At 38.1% G+C, this 17363-nt stretch overlaps 1 protein-coding gene across 1 annotated transcript in view; it reads right to left on the minus strand.

The window, feature by feature from the left end:
* Positions 1 to 939: 939 nt before the first annotated feature.
* clec16a (C-type lectin domain containing 16A) overlaps positions 940 to 17363 on the minus strand; it is a 261544-nt gene continuing 245120 nt past the window's right edge. The window contains exon 24 of the mRNA XM_068003337.1: positions 940 to 5888. Within this exon, the coding sequence (XP_067859438.1) occupies positions 5497 to 5888 (392 nt within the window). The 3' untranslated portion in view covers positions 940 to 5496. The remainder of the gene's footprint in view (positions 5889 to 17363) is intronic.

Genomic DNA, 17363 nt, shown 5'->3' on the forward strand with positions numbered 1-17363 from the left:
CCCAGGCTTCTTAGAGACACTTCCTTCAATGGAAAGCATTGTTAGGCACATTTTAAACACAGAAAATACTAATGTGTAGGTAAGTTTAATAAGCATCGTGAATTTTGTCATTTTTTTTATGGTTTATGTTACAAACCTTATTTCCAGTACAAAGACTCTCAACTAGTGAGAATTCAAGATGGCAGTGGAAAGGATTTTCAAAAAATATTTTTAATAATATTGTCTTTTTAAAAAAATGGGTAGCTGTTGCTAATTTATGAATTTCATGATTGGTGGTTTTCATTCCTGCTTGCCACTTGCTGATTGCTATGTTAACCACATATTTAGTTGTGATTTGTTGCAATCTTAAATACAAATTTGATACAATCTGGTGCAAATGGGGACTGTGAACTATTGTTGTCTAACAATTCACTGGGTTGCTTTAATGGTTGACCTCACAAATTCTCATTTTGACCCCAAAATACAAGTCTTGACCACCACACCCCCTCATGAATTAAAGATAGTTTGTATACAATTTTATATCAAATTGTGAAATTCCAATCACTTGTGCCATAGTTAGAGCATTTTCATGGACTAAATGAATTCTGTGACATTTCCTGTTTTCAGAGGAAATATCAAACTTCACAAAGGTGTGTCTTTCTGTCACTTAAACACAACTGACTAAGTTAACCAAACATGCATCACTAACATTCTTGCCATTATGCATACTGCAGCATGTATCCTTTCTGCAAGTTGGGTTACTTTGCCTTTCCATGCAATAGATTCTATGATATATCAATGTCCATTTCAGGTAGAGACTCAAATTTGATTGAAAGGACCTAAAAATAATTGCATTTTTCCTCAGGAGGCATTATTGGTCAATTAATTTGATTGCATGGTTAACAGCCTACACGTTGAATGGGTTATCTGCCTCTAGGTGGAGTGAAAATGAAACACGTATGAAATGCAAAAAAACTTACATTTATTGCCATTGCTTAGATGACAAACAGGTTACATTTGTGTGTTTTCCTGTTCTGTCCCTCTTCGTGCATCGTGGAATACCTAGGTCACGTGAACCTTGCCCGTGCTACCTGAGCTCATAGTGCAAACACAAGCCTAAATCTGAAAGGAACCTTCATTTTGAAAACAAAAGCAAAAGTCTCCACATATACATACACAGCAAATGACTTAGTTAAAACATAACCCAAATTTTCCAATATACATATAATTTATGATTTGCTTTACACTTCCCTGTCATGGAAGTGAAATCCAGGTCGAAATACTGTACTGTAACTAAATTACCAAAAAAGCATTAATGTAAATATCATAGTATTGCTTAATCTGAAGTAAAGAAAGTAGTTTTTTTTTTAAAACAATCTACACACAATGTTTTATTTACAATGATTTTTTTTATCTATCATACAAAACTCATTGAGCTCTTTGAGAAAATGTGTTCTGTACATTAAGTTCATATGCTGTACTAATATATCCTTTGCTGTGCAACAAATGAAGTACATTCTGTTTACTGCTTGTGCACTGTTTCTTAAACAGTGTTACTCAATGCAGTGAAGGGGCATGAATCGTCTTAAGTTCATATTTGCAGTTGCAAATTCAGCACACGCCAACTCTTGCATGGACAATGATGAATGAACATGCCATACATCAAGCTCTGTAACTAACGTTATTGGTACAAAGATTCGTTAATATTTTCCCAGGAGAAAAATGCACTTTTTTTTGATCAGTAGCAGAATAAGTTATACTCAAACCAGCTAAGTCCTCTGTGAATATCATGTCTGATGGTTAGTCAAATCTAAACGATCCAATCAAATAGTTAATACCAACAATCTAGCTACCTGATGAGTTAGCTGAAATCCAAATTGCCCATGTCCTACTGTGAGGTTAACATGCTGCAGGGTATCGTGTCTTAAACCCACGTGAACAATTATCTGAACAGGAAAGCAGAAACAGTACTTTACTTCTATATCTTCTTTTAAATAGTGATAGATCAATACTAAACATTTATCTGCACAGTTCACGCCAGAGGAGCCATTTTGGTTTAATTCAGCTTCCTTCCATTAGTGCAGCTCTTTTGTTGGTTACTATCAAAAATTACAAACTAAGGTTCGCATAAGAACTTTCAGATCAGATACAATGGCTGAATAATCTACACTGTTGCTAGTAAAAGTAGAGCGTTGGTATAAGTAATTCTTATACCAGTAACAGACTAGGACTTGAGACAGAACATCATTCAATGGGCATTCTGAACTTCTATAAAATTGTCAACATGTGTATTACCTTCAGGGACAAAAAATTTAAAAGGGCAAATTTATTTTGTTTTACTGGTCAACATGCTGACATTTTGGTGCCAGTTCTTTTATAAGAATGCACAATCATTGTCATAGAGACTACATGCTTTTCTTTTTGGTTGAATATTGATTTAGATTGATGTCAGCCTCTGTGATCTGCATTCCACGGGAGCTTCATAATGTTTACTGAACTTTATAGATACTTATTGTTTTGAGGGCTTCAATGTGAAAAATAGCTTGCTATTGTATATGTTAGTTTAGTTTCTGGTGAGGTCAAGTGATGAGGTCTTGACAAAAAGGCTGTATAATTGCACCTTAGGTCTTTGTTATTGTACGGATGTGTGAAATGAACAGGTCTACGTGAACGTGCTGTGGCAAGTGATACAGAATAAGAGCTTGTTCCTTAGTCACCTTGTTGTGTTTTGTTTTTGAGGGACCAGTAGGCAGTGATCATGTGATTTGCTGGAGTCAGGCACAGCTGTTTTGATAGATGTAATTTTGTTGCCTACAGTACATCACTGCTATTAATACTGTACACATGGTAAATGTACAGATTTTGAGTAGAAGTTTCCTGTGAACAGTTAAATTGGGGGTTAAGGACAAGGTCCAGGTGTGGAATTATTCAGGGATGTTTTACATTACTTCTTTGAAGCATGTGTGCAGTATAAACCTAGGAGGTTTGGGCTATAGTGTTCATTTCAGAAGCCTTGAATACCCACAATGTCATGCCAAAGTGAAGTGACTTTTCTACGTGATGAAATAACCACTGTTGCTACCTGTGTAATCTTTTTATTCTGATATTAGTATTTTTGAGAACACCATTCTTTTTAAGGTGAATAAATCAACCCAGTGCAACTGTGACACTGGATTCTGCGAGGTGCAATTATAGTATCACTTGTTATCAGCCAGATACCAGCTGTGCAGAGTTTTAAATAATGGCACCTTCTGATTACTTTTCCTAGCACCAGATACTCAGTTACAACACTAAATTGAGGGCCTTAATAATGAGTAATATTGTGATATGTTGCAGCTGACATTGCAGAAGCTGACCTATGTAATTTTCAACAAAGAAAAACATTCAAAACACAAGAGGAACAATCTATTCTCATTATGTCAGAATTGACCAGGGTGGCTGTAAAAGAGGAAAAGTTGTCCATAAATCTGTTGCATAAATATTAATAAGCTTCCAGAAATTGACAAGCCTGCCATTAAAGATCAATACTGAACCACTGAGTTTTCTAGACTGTAGCTGTAGATCAGATTACATCAATACACCCAGATACTGATGTCTAAACATTCCAGAGTTAACTCACTTCTGATTTACATACAAGATTGTTGCTTCTTTATCTATTTTAACAGCATGAATCTTCTGACTTTACAGATAAAATCAGGCATATCTTCCAATTCTGTGGACAAGTACATTTTTTTTTACTATTCATCTTATAGTAATTGCATTTGTATTTTACCTATTTTATTCTATTCTATCCTGTCCATTTACAATAATTGAGAGCTAACTGCCTTGCACATTTTTGACCTTGGTTTTGTTCCATCAGTGCAGAAACTAATGCAACATATCCAGACCTAAGTGACAGAGTAACCAGTAATTTTAAATTCAATTTATTTTTCTTAAACTGTTTGTGATTTTAGTTTTCCTTATCTGGATCAATACTAAAACATAAATGGAGTAGATCCCACAGGAGAAATTGTGTACAAGCCAATTTGTTGGGGGTGTGAGGGAAAGTAATGTCTATATGCAGACTGCAAGGTTCACTGACAGACCAAATCGAAATTTGAATTTGGCCTGATCTTTTTTAAAAAAAGGTCACAAATTAATCGAAAAGTCCTTGTGTTTGTGGAGAGGTCCAAAAAATCCCTCCATATTTGCAAACCACCATTTTCTGCATGCTGCTGTTATAATAGTGGTGTGCATTCACAGTAACAAATGTTTTTCAGGTTACCCCATCTCTCACCCCATCCATTCTCTAGTTAAGAGGCCATGGATAACCTGAAAAATGCAAAATTCCTGACCATTCCAGTGATCGCAGAAGTGCACATGTGCAACACACAAGGTAATGTTCTCTAATTTTCCTTCTCTGTGGAAAGATACTAGGTCTTTGACCTGGTGCTTTCTTCCTCTCCCTACCAGCTTTATTACCTAAAATATTTTGAAATATTTAGTGCTCGAGGAGCAGACTATGTATCAGTGATGTCTGGTGATCTGAAGTGATGGTGTGTAAACATGCACCCACCCCTGGCTGTCTTATACATGTACCAAAATATTCATGTTATCTAGGTATCTGGGCAGGTTCATGAGTTAATGGGATAAAGCTCCAGCAAATATACAAATTCTAGGGCTTCCAAAGTCAAACTGCACATATGGCATTTATATTATGGACAAATTCCTAAAATTGGATGTTGGTACTGTACCACCTTGTGGAAGCAAGAAGCATTTTAGTTTTTAACTTTACAAGATTTGTTCATCTCTGGGTTTAATACACTTATTGCAATAAAAAACTAACATGTTGCAGATAAATGTTCAAATGCAGATCGCGAAAAGTGTTTGAGGTCTGTTTAAAATTAATTATAATTTGCGAAGAGAGGATCTATCTATTCTATGATTTGGTGCAACTTTTCTTACTTAGTGGTGATGGGTGTTAGCTGTGTTTTATTCCATTGTCAAATCTTCACAATTAATGAATTTATATAAACACAATTATTTGGGTGGGGTAAAGTGGCAAAACAAAGCTAAATTTCCAACCTGCAGTTTCATAAAAATGCTTCGTCTAGCCCTGATATGAATTCAAATGGGTGAATACAGTAATATAATGTACATGGTTGAAAAAATACAGGCCCGTGCCGTACAAGGTTTTCTAAAACCCCTTGAACAGGGCAGATAGAACCACGATCTTACCTACTCAGTCCGAGTCAGTGACAGCACTTTACTGATGTATCTAGGCTTCAGTATTAAAACACAACTGTACATAAAGTAGGTTTTTCAATTGGACTGCTGTAACTGCATACTAACTGTATGCGCAAGATTTCCCCGTTTCAGAATCTACAGAAACTTGCAAGCAATAATCCTACTTTGTTGGGCCCCATAGACCTACTGGCTTCTCTGTTCAACTGTGTTAAGACTATAGGTTTAATTTCCTTGCTTTACAGGCCTGCATCACCCTACACAAACCCAGGTGGATCAAACGTTATGTCACATTCATTGTGAAGGGTTTACTGTTGGCTCAGTTGCTTCAGCATCCTCATTTTCTTTAATGTCCTCATTGTCTTTCATCCCATTAGACACAGATGTGGTGGACGGCTGGGTTAAAGTGCTCACACTCCGGATTTGTTGCGCATCAGCAGGTGGCAGAAGTGTTAGTGACTCCACGCTCAATGCGTCTGTGTTGTCATCAGAAATGAGGGATATGGTTGGCTGGTGGGCCGGAGTCAGACTTGGGGCCAGGTTAGTTGCTTCAGGTTCAGTACTGATGGGCAGATGGCCTCTGCTTGGGCCACCCTCTGCTGTTGGAGGTGAAGAATGGGCTTCATTGACAAACTCCACTTGGTCTGGAAAAGTCAAATGGGACTGCTCTTGAACTTCGGGTCCATCTAGTAATATTAAAGAAAAAGTGTTTGTAGCTCCCTTTTCATTCAAGTAAAATTCCAACTAAAACGTGCACAATACTCCCTTTCAAATCTACATTTCTAAAGATTTTGAACAACTTTGGATTCCTTTTCTAACCTGGTAATAGCCACAAAGCTTAATTTGGAAATGCCTGGACTGCTAAGTATATTCATTGAGCATTCACCAAACATAAATTTTAAGAGTCTGGTTGCGGTTTTTGTTTTGTTTTACTAGAAAGGAGACAGATGAAGGTCGGAAACACTCCAGCAATTGTGCTGTTACATTATCAGACATTCATCAGAACTTGCAGAACAACCACCAGATGGTGGCTCAATGTAGCACTCCAAGGGGCAACTACAATATCAAAACCAAAATACTAACATTTACATTTTACATCTTTTACATTTAAATGTCCAGTTCATTTAATAATCGTCAACTGTATTCCTATGGTTTTCATTTGAAAGGTAATTTGAGGAATTTTTAATAATTGACATTTGATCTCATCTCTCAAGGCTTCGTTTTACATTCACATTGCGTTCCTGCAAGATAAAAATGCGAAATTAATGACAGCAAGGCAGAAGAAGAAAATAGCCAACAGCCAAAATAGAAAAGTAAAAGTACAGAACAAGAGCGGTAAGATGAAACATGAAGATGGCTTATACAAGCAATGGGTGAACTAATGTCAAAGATTTGACTATTTGTTACAAGTTATTAACATGACAGAAATGTGATTTTTTGTTTTTAATATGAGGGTGTGAATTCCCTCTATTTTCCCCTCTTCTCTCCAATCCCAGACCCATCAGGCCAGTCACCACTTGCTGCTGCTAAAAAAAAGTGCACAATAATGGCCTGGCAATGATCACCCTTCCCTCAGCCTGGCTTCCACTTGCCTCCTCTCCACAGCCGCAAGGCACAGAAGAGGAATTCTATAGAACAAGTGAGCGAATCTGCATCCCCCATTTCATGACACTGACGTTAAAGTACCGATGGACTGTCCTAGAAATGTGAAACATCTTAAAAACGAAGCTGCAGGTTAGGTTACTCAGTCTGTATGCTGTGATTGTTATTTTTGCTGCAGAATGCTTCTCAAGGGTAAGGACACTGTATCATGTTTCTGTAGTTGGGTTAAATCATTTGGAAACTACAATTGCTGTATGAACAATCAAAGCTAGATAAGAAGTGCCTTTAAACATTCCAAATTTAGCACAATCTTCAAAGCGTTTCGTGAAAGTTTGCTTAAGTTGTACAATCAATTTACTTGAGAAGAGGGGACATATATAAAAAGTTAAATTATTGAAGAAATCCACAGACTGGTGTTCTCGGTGTTGTTGCTACTGGAAATTATGGTTAAGCGTAATGAAGACACAGGTTAGGATATTTTTCAGAGAGTTACTTTAGTGCCATTTCTGTGGCATTAATCCAACCTTCATCAGGGTGCAAACAACATCCAGTGAAGGAGAACACTGTTAAATGAACAAAACATTATTTAAAATCAATAAATAAATTAAGGAACTTCCCTTTCCTTCCCACCATAGCCTTCCTCCAGCTGGGAGCAAGAAGGAGCCTGACCAATACATTTCTCCATCATTATCAACACTAACCTATATATGCCTCCAAGAGAAGGCACCTTTAGAGAGAATAACTTGATTCAACAGCCTGACCAGAAAGAACAGTACAAAACCCTCAACCAACTAAGGCAAGTGTGAGTGATAGGTAGCTCTGGCACTTGAGCCTTTGACCTTTCGGTGGTTGCCAAGCATACAGCCAGTTTTTGAAAAGTCTGGATTGAATACATGGAGTTAGGTGGGATTTCTGCTCGAGACACTGAGTCAAAGCCACCAGCATTCACCTTTTATATTTGAGTTCAAATCCAGCCAAGGGAACAGTTCTTTCTCCACAGATGGTTATCAACTGACTCTTGATCTTGAGCCTCGATATTAACGCCACCCCCAACCCACCCCATGACGGGCGGGAGAGGGGTAAAAAACTAAAAATTCGGGAACGCTTCCCCAACCCGCCGCACACGTGCCTGCAGTCATATTTACATTGATGGGTTGCAAGGCATGAGTGTCCCGTCTTGCAGAGGTGGGACACTTTATATTTAAATCAGGCTCCCGCAGTGCAGTTTCCCAGGGCTCAGGAAATGCAGGAACAAAAATGGAAATGAGAGCTGCCAGCTCCAGCAGGTTAGTGCTCTTTATAGCACTCCTTGTGGGCCTGGAGGAGCAGGGGTGCTTCCCCTGGCCCTTCAAGGAAGCCTATGGCCTCCCTTCTGTCGATTGTGGCCTCCCCTCACTGCCGAGATCAACAACCTCCCCACCCCACCTCGCTCTCTCCAACGCCATTAATTTATCTAAAATTAACAATGTCTTAGCATTACAGCTTGAAATTTTGCCTAACAAACTGGTAGGTCTTGGATTCATGGCTATGATTCACCAAGTGCTAAATTCATACTCTTGACTGTAACAATGACTGAAAGGTGGTGCAGGAGCTAAGGGCTTCCCTATAGAGACAGGAGGATAGGGAATGAAGGGCAGAGCCACCTCGGCTGCTTGCATGCACATGTCAGTTGGATGAAAGGCACATTTGTCGAGGTTGGGAGAAAGTCGATTACCAGCCACCAAGGCTAGGGAATGGCCCCTAGGAAATATTTTGTGCAACTTCATTGACTGGAGCATGTCCATGTTAACCACAAAAAAGAAAAAAGCCACGAGGGTTGCAGGAATTCTGCCTGCTTATATAATGAAGCACGTTGCCTAACTGTAATCACTGTCAAGCTGTTTTTGTATCTAACTTGATCTCATCCCAAGCACCCATCACACACTCCTGAGTATTCGTAGACATACCAGTCATGAGGCTGACACTATCTAGCTTGAATCCAAGGGGAAAAAATCATCTCATCGTTATTTCTAGAGATTTGCGCATCACATGGTACATTTTTGAAATGACAGTGTCCAATGGAACACATTTTGCAGTTGTAAGTTAAATCTCTGCACCTGGAGTAGTGTGTACAGTTTTGGTCTCCTTCCTAAGGAACGATATTCTTGCCTTAGTGGTGGTACAACAAAGGTTCACTAGACCGATTCCTGGGATGAGTGGGTTGTCCTATGAGGAGCGGTAGAGTAGAATGGGCCTATACTCTCTGGAGTTTAGAAGAATGAGAGGTGATCTCATTGAAACATAAGATTCTAAGAGGGCTTGATAGGATAGATGCCGAGAGGCTGTTTCTCCTGGCTGGAGAGTCTAGAACTAAAGGACATAGTCGCAGGATAAGGGGTCAGACATTTAGGACTGAGATGAAAAGGAATTTCTTCACTCAGAGATTTGTGAATCTTTGGAATTCTCTACCCCAGAGTGCTGTGGATGCTCAGTCGTTGGGTATATTCAAGACTGAGACTGATAGATTTTTGGACTCCAAGGGAATTAAGAGATATGGGGATCAGGCGGGAAAGTGGAGTTAAGGTCAAAGATCAGCCATGATCTTACTGAATGGCAGAGCAGGCTTGAGGGGCTGTATAGCCTACTCCTGCTCCTATTTCGTATGTTCTTATGTTTATTTATAATTGGTAAAAGAATCCTCCAGCATTTCTTTTTCCATTTAAATAATTTTCTTTAGCATTTGTCGCTCTAAAACTTGAAAATAACTTTTGTAAAAAGCATACTCATTTAGTACAATTAAAATCTCGCTTGAAGCTGGATAGCACAGTGTAAATGTTTCACACTTCTGGGTATAACATTTGTTGTGGTATTTCTTGTGGTTTGTACTCATTATTATTCTGGCCATTTGATTGCATTTCAATATCAGGTATCTAAAAAGGTTTGAAAAGTGATGACAAATGGATTTGGAAAGAAAGAATAACGAGAAGACAGACCTAGAGATAGATCTAAGCAAACATAATTATTAGAGCTTATTTATATTAAAATAAGATGGAACCATTCTGTTGTATAAACTGGATCGTGGGCTGTTAGGAATCAATATATGTTCATCAGATTTCAATATTATACCTGAAGCCGATGCATTAAATAGGGGCGGACCAGGGCTGGAATATTCCACTCGCCAACATGCCAGGACTGAGGTTGCTTCACAGCTTTGGTAGAGCTGAAAAGAAAGCAACTCGCCAGCTTAAATATACCATCACTGTGTGTCTCCCTCCATCTCCAATCCTTCACTGTTTATTTCTCTGATTTTTTTGCTCCATCTGATCTTTTGCAGCTCTTCCCTACACCACTAGCTCGCTCTTTGTCCATATCAAATGTCTGTTTTATTATTTTTTTAAAACAATTAATTGCCTCTGTTTTTGGCGAGTGAAAACATAGCACAGTTTTAGTTATAAGTAACTGAAAGCATTTTCCAGCCCTGGGATAAACTCATTTATTGCTAAATATTGAACCACATTCCTTTTGTTTGTACATAAAAACCTCAACCTGAAACTCTGTGAAAACTGCACACATTAACGGCCCTCAATCTGAAGAAAATCCATTAGATTTATGATAGAGAACATAAAACAATTAATTTTCAATATTATTTGGGGGAAGTACAATTCTGATAGTTTGTATATGATGATTTATGTAGATGCTTTCTACATTCTTCTCACCCTTTCATGGCTCATACTTGTATGATTCCACTCTATGGTGATGGTACAAACAAGCTTCTAAGATTTATGTGGTTACTCCAGAGCACCTATTCAAGAATGGATTCTGAATGTTTTAAAGATACATCTCAAGAATTGCTTACAGCCAAACAGTTTAAACACCAACTCCTTAATTCAAATGGAGAAAAATAAGAGTTTGCTTCGAGGTATAATTTGCACCAAAGCTTTACCAGAGCATACTGAAGCTTCAACAAAAATTTTCACCGTCAGTTTTCCTTTCTGAAACTATTTCCACTGGCTGGGGACTCTAGGACTAGGGGACATAGCCTAAAAATTAGAGCCAGGACTTCCGGGAGTGGAGTTAGGAAACATTTCTACATGCAAAGGGTAATAGAAGTTTGGAACACTCTTCTGCAAACGGCAGTTGATGGTAGCTCAATTGTTAATTTTAAATCTGAGATTGATAGATTTTTGTTAACCAAAGATATTAAGGGATACGGGGCTCAGGCGGGTATTTGGAGTTAGGACACAGATCAGCCATGATCTCACTGAACGGTGGAACAGGCTCGAGGAGTTAAATGGCCTACTCCTGTTCCTATATTCTTATAAAGAACAAGTAACTTTTTTTTAAAGCTATTGTTATTTGTATCTTTCTAGATTTGATAATCATCAATCTTTAACTTGGATGTGCATCAGTTTTACTGTCTTGCACCCACACTTAGTGACTCCTCTAAGTGACAACGATGTGATCAGACCTGACTAATTAAACAAAAAACAAAAATATTTCACAAAAAGCACAACATGAAGGCTGAGGTGAACAAAGAGACTGCTCTAACAGTTTGATTTTTCAAAAGGGAAGCCTGATGGTGAAAACGAATGGAAAAACACCAGTGATTACATTGTTTCATTTGGATAAAACACAAAACTTAGGGACCAAATTAATTAACTCATCACAACTCAAACCTGGTAGATTTGAGTGACAAGCAGACTTAGGAGTCAAACATAATCAGCTGATTGGAGTGTAAGTGCTTTTACTACTATGCTACCAAGTTACCACTAAAAGTGGTAGAAGTTACACAGTACAGGATCATTTATTGAAATAATGAACAGCAGCTTTGTGCTGCCAAGTTTTATGGGTTTTTCCCCCATTAGCGTTTGGGTTAAATAGGTTTACTCCGATTCAGAGCTGCAAATATTGAAATGGACTTAATTATGTTAACAATTATGGCAACAGATTTTTTATATTATACTAAGTGATGTGATTACAATATTCCAATGATGAAAATATTATTGAATCCAGAGTCACATAAATCTTGCGACTAAATCCGGTAGATGGTGTATTTTGATTTATTAAAAACAAAACTTTTATTCCGCATGCGATGTCCTTACTTAACAATTGCTGCTGAGGAGTTTTCACTTGTGGCTGAAGTTGTACTGAAGTTTATTTTTTTAAGGGCTCTTACCTATGACCTATATTGTGGCTGGGTAACCACAAAGTTTTTGGATCACTTCACTGTAATTCTTTTTTTTAAAACCTCCCCTCCCAAACACTGAGTCACTTTCTGAATTATTGCATTGTTATAGTGACATTTTATTTGTTGATATTTTCATGTGCAATTTTGAGGATTGTGGTCACATTGCTAGTCCATATATTTTTGCATGCCATAAAAAGTTACTTGGTCTGAATTCAATTAAGTAGACTATAGGAATATTGATGAATAAACTAAATGATGAGAGGCTGGGGGAATGTAACATAAACCTGCCTGTGTTTGCACTGTGTGAGCTGTTGCCTGGAGGCCTAAACCCAGTGTCCGCCACGACTCTCAGCCTCTGAAAGACTAAATACTCGCCGTCTTCCTCTCCTGCCAGACCTGACTAAAAGGAGTAGAACAGAGGGACAGATCACAGGGAAAGTACGACAATGGAATAGAAAGAAGTGGATTTGCTCATGGGTACATTTCAGCAGCTAACAAACAATAATGATCACTTAAAATTCAGTCCACAAACAGTGACATGGCATTTCAACATACAATGGTGCTTCATAGCTCTTAGCCACTGGCACCTCTGGGCCCTTTAGTTAATTAACTTGGCTTTCATAGGATCAGTAGTTAAGAGCTACTGAGGCAAGTTAACACAGAAAAAACAATATGTACATAAAATAGCAAGCTGGAAAAAACTCTTCCTGTAAACAACAAAAGAATGGGATTAAGAAAGCATCTTATGTAGTGTTAAGCATCTCGTCAGTAAGCTAAAAGAAAAACAATATCAGTAGATACTTTGTACAAAACCTTTCCAAACAAACTATCAGTAAATTCATTAACATCTTAAACAGTGAATTCAGTGGAGTGTCAGATAAAATTCCATCGACTTAAACCCATTTTTTGCAAACTGCTGAAAGGTAATATTTTCAATATAATTTACTTTTCAATAGCATATTTTACACATGTATCACTGGATAAAAGTTTAAAAAGGCATCTGGTATAATTTAGCAGGGTGGAAGGAATTTTCACTATAACGGAGATAAAATGCTGACCATCCAAAAAACCTACAGATTTTCAAATCCACAATCATCATATAGTAGGCTGCACTGTGCACTAATTATTCCAAATGCATTAGTAATCATTCCAAAGAAAACTGTCCCGTGATGGATTTTCCTTCCAGTGAAGGAATGGAAACCCCTAGTTTGGGAGAGTTATCAGTGAAAGAGGCCCTGGACGGGACTGAAAGTATTCTGGAAGTCGGAAAAAACCTTGTCCCCTTTTATTAGATATTTGAAAAATGAATAGGAAATAGAAGGTTCTCCTCAGGATAGGATTCCCTTTTCACCTTCGACTATCATCACAGTGCTTTCAGCTTGCTGTGTGACTGGTCTTTCACTTCTAAGCTTTGTGTATATTGATCATTCCCACAGCTTCATGTGACCCTTGTAGTGATGTAGTAAAGTTATTCAAAAAAAAAACTATTTTATCCATGGCTTGCCCTCTGGAGAAGAGTTTATCGGAATTGGCCAGTAATCATTTCCAGCAAAATATCCATCCCATTCCTCATTTTTTGCAGGTTGAAAAATATTAGCTAGGCTTGAGTGTTGAACTGACTTTGGAAACAATTATTATTGAGATAAAGAATAATTGTGTATATTTGCCTTGGGCAAATGTCAGGTATCGTAGCACATGATTACCAATATGTCTACAATGACATGATTGAAATTTACAGATTGATTTAACTCTTTATTGTATTCACACTTATGATATTCAAATACACCAAGATGCAGAAAATTCTCAAACATTCCTGCTGATGCTCAACCCTTGCTAATGCACAGAGTATAACTTGCATACTCTTTGAAACCAATTTTTTGCCTCCACCTTTCTCCCTTTTTTATTTCCCTCAAGGTAGTCACTCATAGGGTTCTATAGGTGCCAAGAGTCTTCTGGTACCATAACCCAACATTTATTCTTCATGTGTGTGGAACCCAGTTATAGTCCACAACTGGGGAAAGAGGGGTTTGTCACTAAACCAGTCAGGCATTTATGTCAATGACTAGCGATCAGGAGTTGGAACACTAGCTGATTTTTTTCTATATCTAGCCCAGAGACAGAGACACTGAGGCTAATTATAGTACCACCAATGTGCCTAGATCAGCCAACAAGTGAGGAATTAAACCCAAGACTTTTGTTATCTGTATGGCTCAGTGTTACATTATGCAATGCATTTGCCCACTAGGACATTGGGGAAGAACAGTACAACTTTTATAGTGATGCCCGAGGGGTGTGAAAACAATGTACTACAGATAATGTACCTGCAATGCCAATATGAAAATGGATATTGAAAATACTCAATAGTGAGCCACTGAATATGAAATTTATCCCACCAGAGAGAAACCTGAATAACTTACAAGGACCATAGTGCAAATAGTTCTTAGGTCGTGCTCACAAGTGGTACAATTTCCACATTCAACAACTTACCATTCAGTATTCAGTTTTAAACCACATGTAGCATAAAGTACAACAATGCAAGAGAGTAAATGTCATCACTTTCATTCTTTTTTCTGAATTTTAGTGCCTATTAGTGTCAGCTCGGTTCAGTGGTAATAAGCTCACCTCTGAGTCAGAGGGTTGTGGATTCAAGCTCCACTCCAAGACCTGAGCACATATTCTAGGTTGACACTTCATTGTTGTACTGAGGGAGTGCTAAATTGTTGGAAGTGCCATCTCTCAGACATTAAGCCAAGGCCCCGTCACCTGTTCAGGTGGACGTAAAAGATCCCGTGGCACTTTTTCAAAGAGTTGAGAGTTCTCCCAATGTCCGAACCAACCCTCAAACATCAACCAACACAAGCAAAAACAGATTAACTGGTTATTCATCTCATTGTTCTGTAAGGGACTTTGCTGTTTGCAGACTGGCTGCAACGTTTGTCTAGAGTAATGACTACATTTCAAAAGTAATCCTCTTGCTGTGAAGCATTTTGGGACAAGAAAGGTGCTATATAAATGCAAGTTATTTCTTTCTTATCAAGATGACCAGGAAACTGAATTCTTTTTCATTTTGGGCATCAAGTATCAGCGTTAAGAACTCCCAGGTCAGGTACACCAAAGGTCAAAGCTAGCTTTATTTTGCACCTACTCTGCCCCAGTCGCCATCTCAGAAAGGCAACCTTTATCAACCAGTATGAAATTTTCCACTTTTACACCTGACATTCTGTGGTCCGAGTGAGATTGACAATTTAGTGTGAATTGATGTCAATCTTGGAGAATTTTGCCTTGGGCCTATATTCAATAGGAACTGGGTTGACAGTGCTCAACTCATTTTAAATGGGACACTTACAATCAGCAAAAGGAACCATCTTCCCTCAATAAATCCAAATACCCACTTTAAAAAAAAATACTTGTAAGTATACTCATTTGAATCAAGCATTACTCTCAATGGATGACCAACACTTTCCACTGGACAAAGGCACTGATTTCTGCTCAGTTGATGCCATGATACGTTTGGAGCACCTGCTCACAGATTAAGAATCAATATCCTTTTCCTTTCATTGCGCTGTGAAAGAGGAAAGATTGAATACCTTAACCCAATTAAGCACTGTTTTAAGTTCAGGGGCTGGTAAAAGGCCTGAGTAAAATGTGTACTTTTGAAAATGGTAGGGCAATTACTTGCTATGAAACAACCTCCATCCCATGCACAAGTACATGCCTTTCACCTGGCTCTCATTCCATGTTTCTGATTTTCTTGACTGGACTTATCATAGTGGGTACAGCACAGGAGGCCATTTAGCCCATCGTGCTTGTGCCGGCTCTTTGAAAGAGCTATCCAATTAGTCCCATTCCCCTGCTCTTTCCCCATAGCCCTGTAATTTTTTTCCCCTTCAAGCATTCATCTAATTCCCTTATGAAAGTTACTATTGAATCTACTTCTGCCACCCTTTCAGGCAGTGCATTCCATTCCAGATCATTACAACTCACTGTGTAAAAAATGTTTCCGTAAGTCACCTCTGGCACTTTTGCCGATCACCTTAAATCTGTGTTCTCTGGTTACCAACCCTTCTGCCACTAGAAATAATTTCTCCTTACTTACTCCATAAACACAATTCATGATTTTGAACACCTCTATCAAATCTCCCCTTAATCATCTCTGTTCTAAGGAGAACTACCCCAATTTCTCCACATAACTGAAGTCCCTCATTCTTGGTACCATTCTAGTAAATCTCTTCTGCACCCTCTCTAAGGCCTTGACATCCTTCCTAAAGTGGGTGTCCAGAATTGAACACAACCATTTTACTTATGGTTTAGTAAAAATGACCAAAGATCACTGATTATAAATAAGTTTAATCTTGGCAAAACTTTGGTTTTGCTGCTTTATTGTTCTTGTCACGCTAAGTTTAGTGGATATTTTAATTAAATATGGAACTGTGGGCACTGTGCTAGGAATGGACAGAGAAACATTGTAGGGGCACATAGAAAGGATAGCACTGCAGAGAAAGCTACAGGTACAAAGAAACACCGAGATCTGAAGGAGACAAGCTAGATTGATATATAGTGGTAGTGTACAATGGCAGCAATGGTGCTTACATGGGAGAGTATACTGCAGTGAAATACATTGGTGTTTCAGTCAACTCTGTTGCTGCATTTTATCATCTTAAACTGAAGATTTAAAGCAGCCATTTCGCAAAGATAGTTCACATAATGAGAAACAGAATAGGGAGCAGGGCAGGACACTTAATTCATTCTTTCATTGCACAGATTTTTCTAAATAAAACATCTGTTCCAAAATGTTTGAAAACATAACTGCAGGACCATAGTCATGGCTGGATCTAGAATTCTGAAACTAGGAGTGCCTGTTGTTCAGGCACAATATTGGATTCAACAGATCCAAAGATTATTTATTCAATCACATTTTCTCTGTATATCCCAAACTGCTATTAACTTGGTCATATTCTAATGAGATTTTTATCACACTTCTCAGTGGGTTACTCAGTGAGATCTGAGTATTAATAAGGTAGTCAATTTTGACCATTTCCTTGTGGTTTGTTGACTGGAAGTCGTGGCTTTCTGAATGACTTCACTCATTAAGTTTCTTTGTAAAATAACAACCAATTAGAAAAAAAAGCATGCTTGTCAGAAGTACTGAAAAGAGATCTTGGGGATTTATAGTGTAATCCCCCTATTAGGAAGACTCACAGGTTGGGTTAATTCAAAACTGAAAGTATGTTGCATCATGAAAATGTGTTTGGGTTAATAAGCACTCAGTGTGTTCAACGGTTTTGTCTGTGTAAGTCATTCACTGTCTAGATTTGAGATCTTAGCTTGAAATGTAAGAATTGAAGATGTGTGCAACACAGGTCTGCTGGGAGATCAAAGCTTATAGATACAA

Source organism: Heptranchias perlo, chromosome 22, assembly GCF_035084215.1.
Source record: "Heptranchias perlo isolate sHepPer1 chromosome 22, sHepPer1.hap1, whole genome shotgun sequence".
NCBI classification, from domain to species: domain Eukaryota; kingdom Metazoa; phylum Chordata; class Chondrichthyes; order Hexanchiformes; family Hexanchidae; genus Heptranchias; species Heptranchias perlo.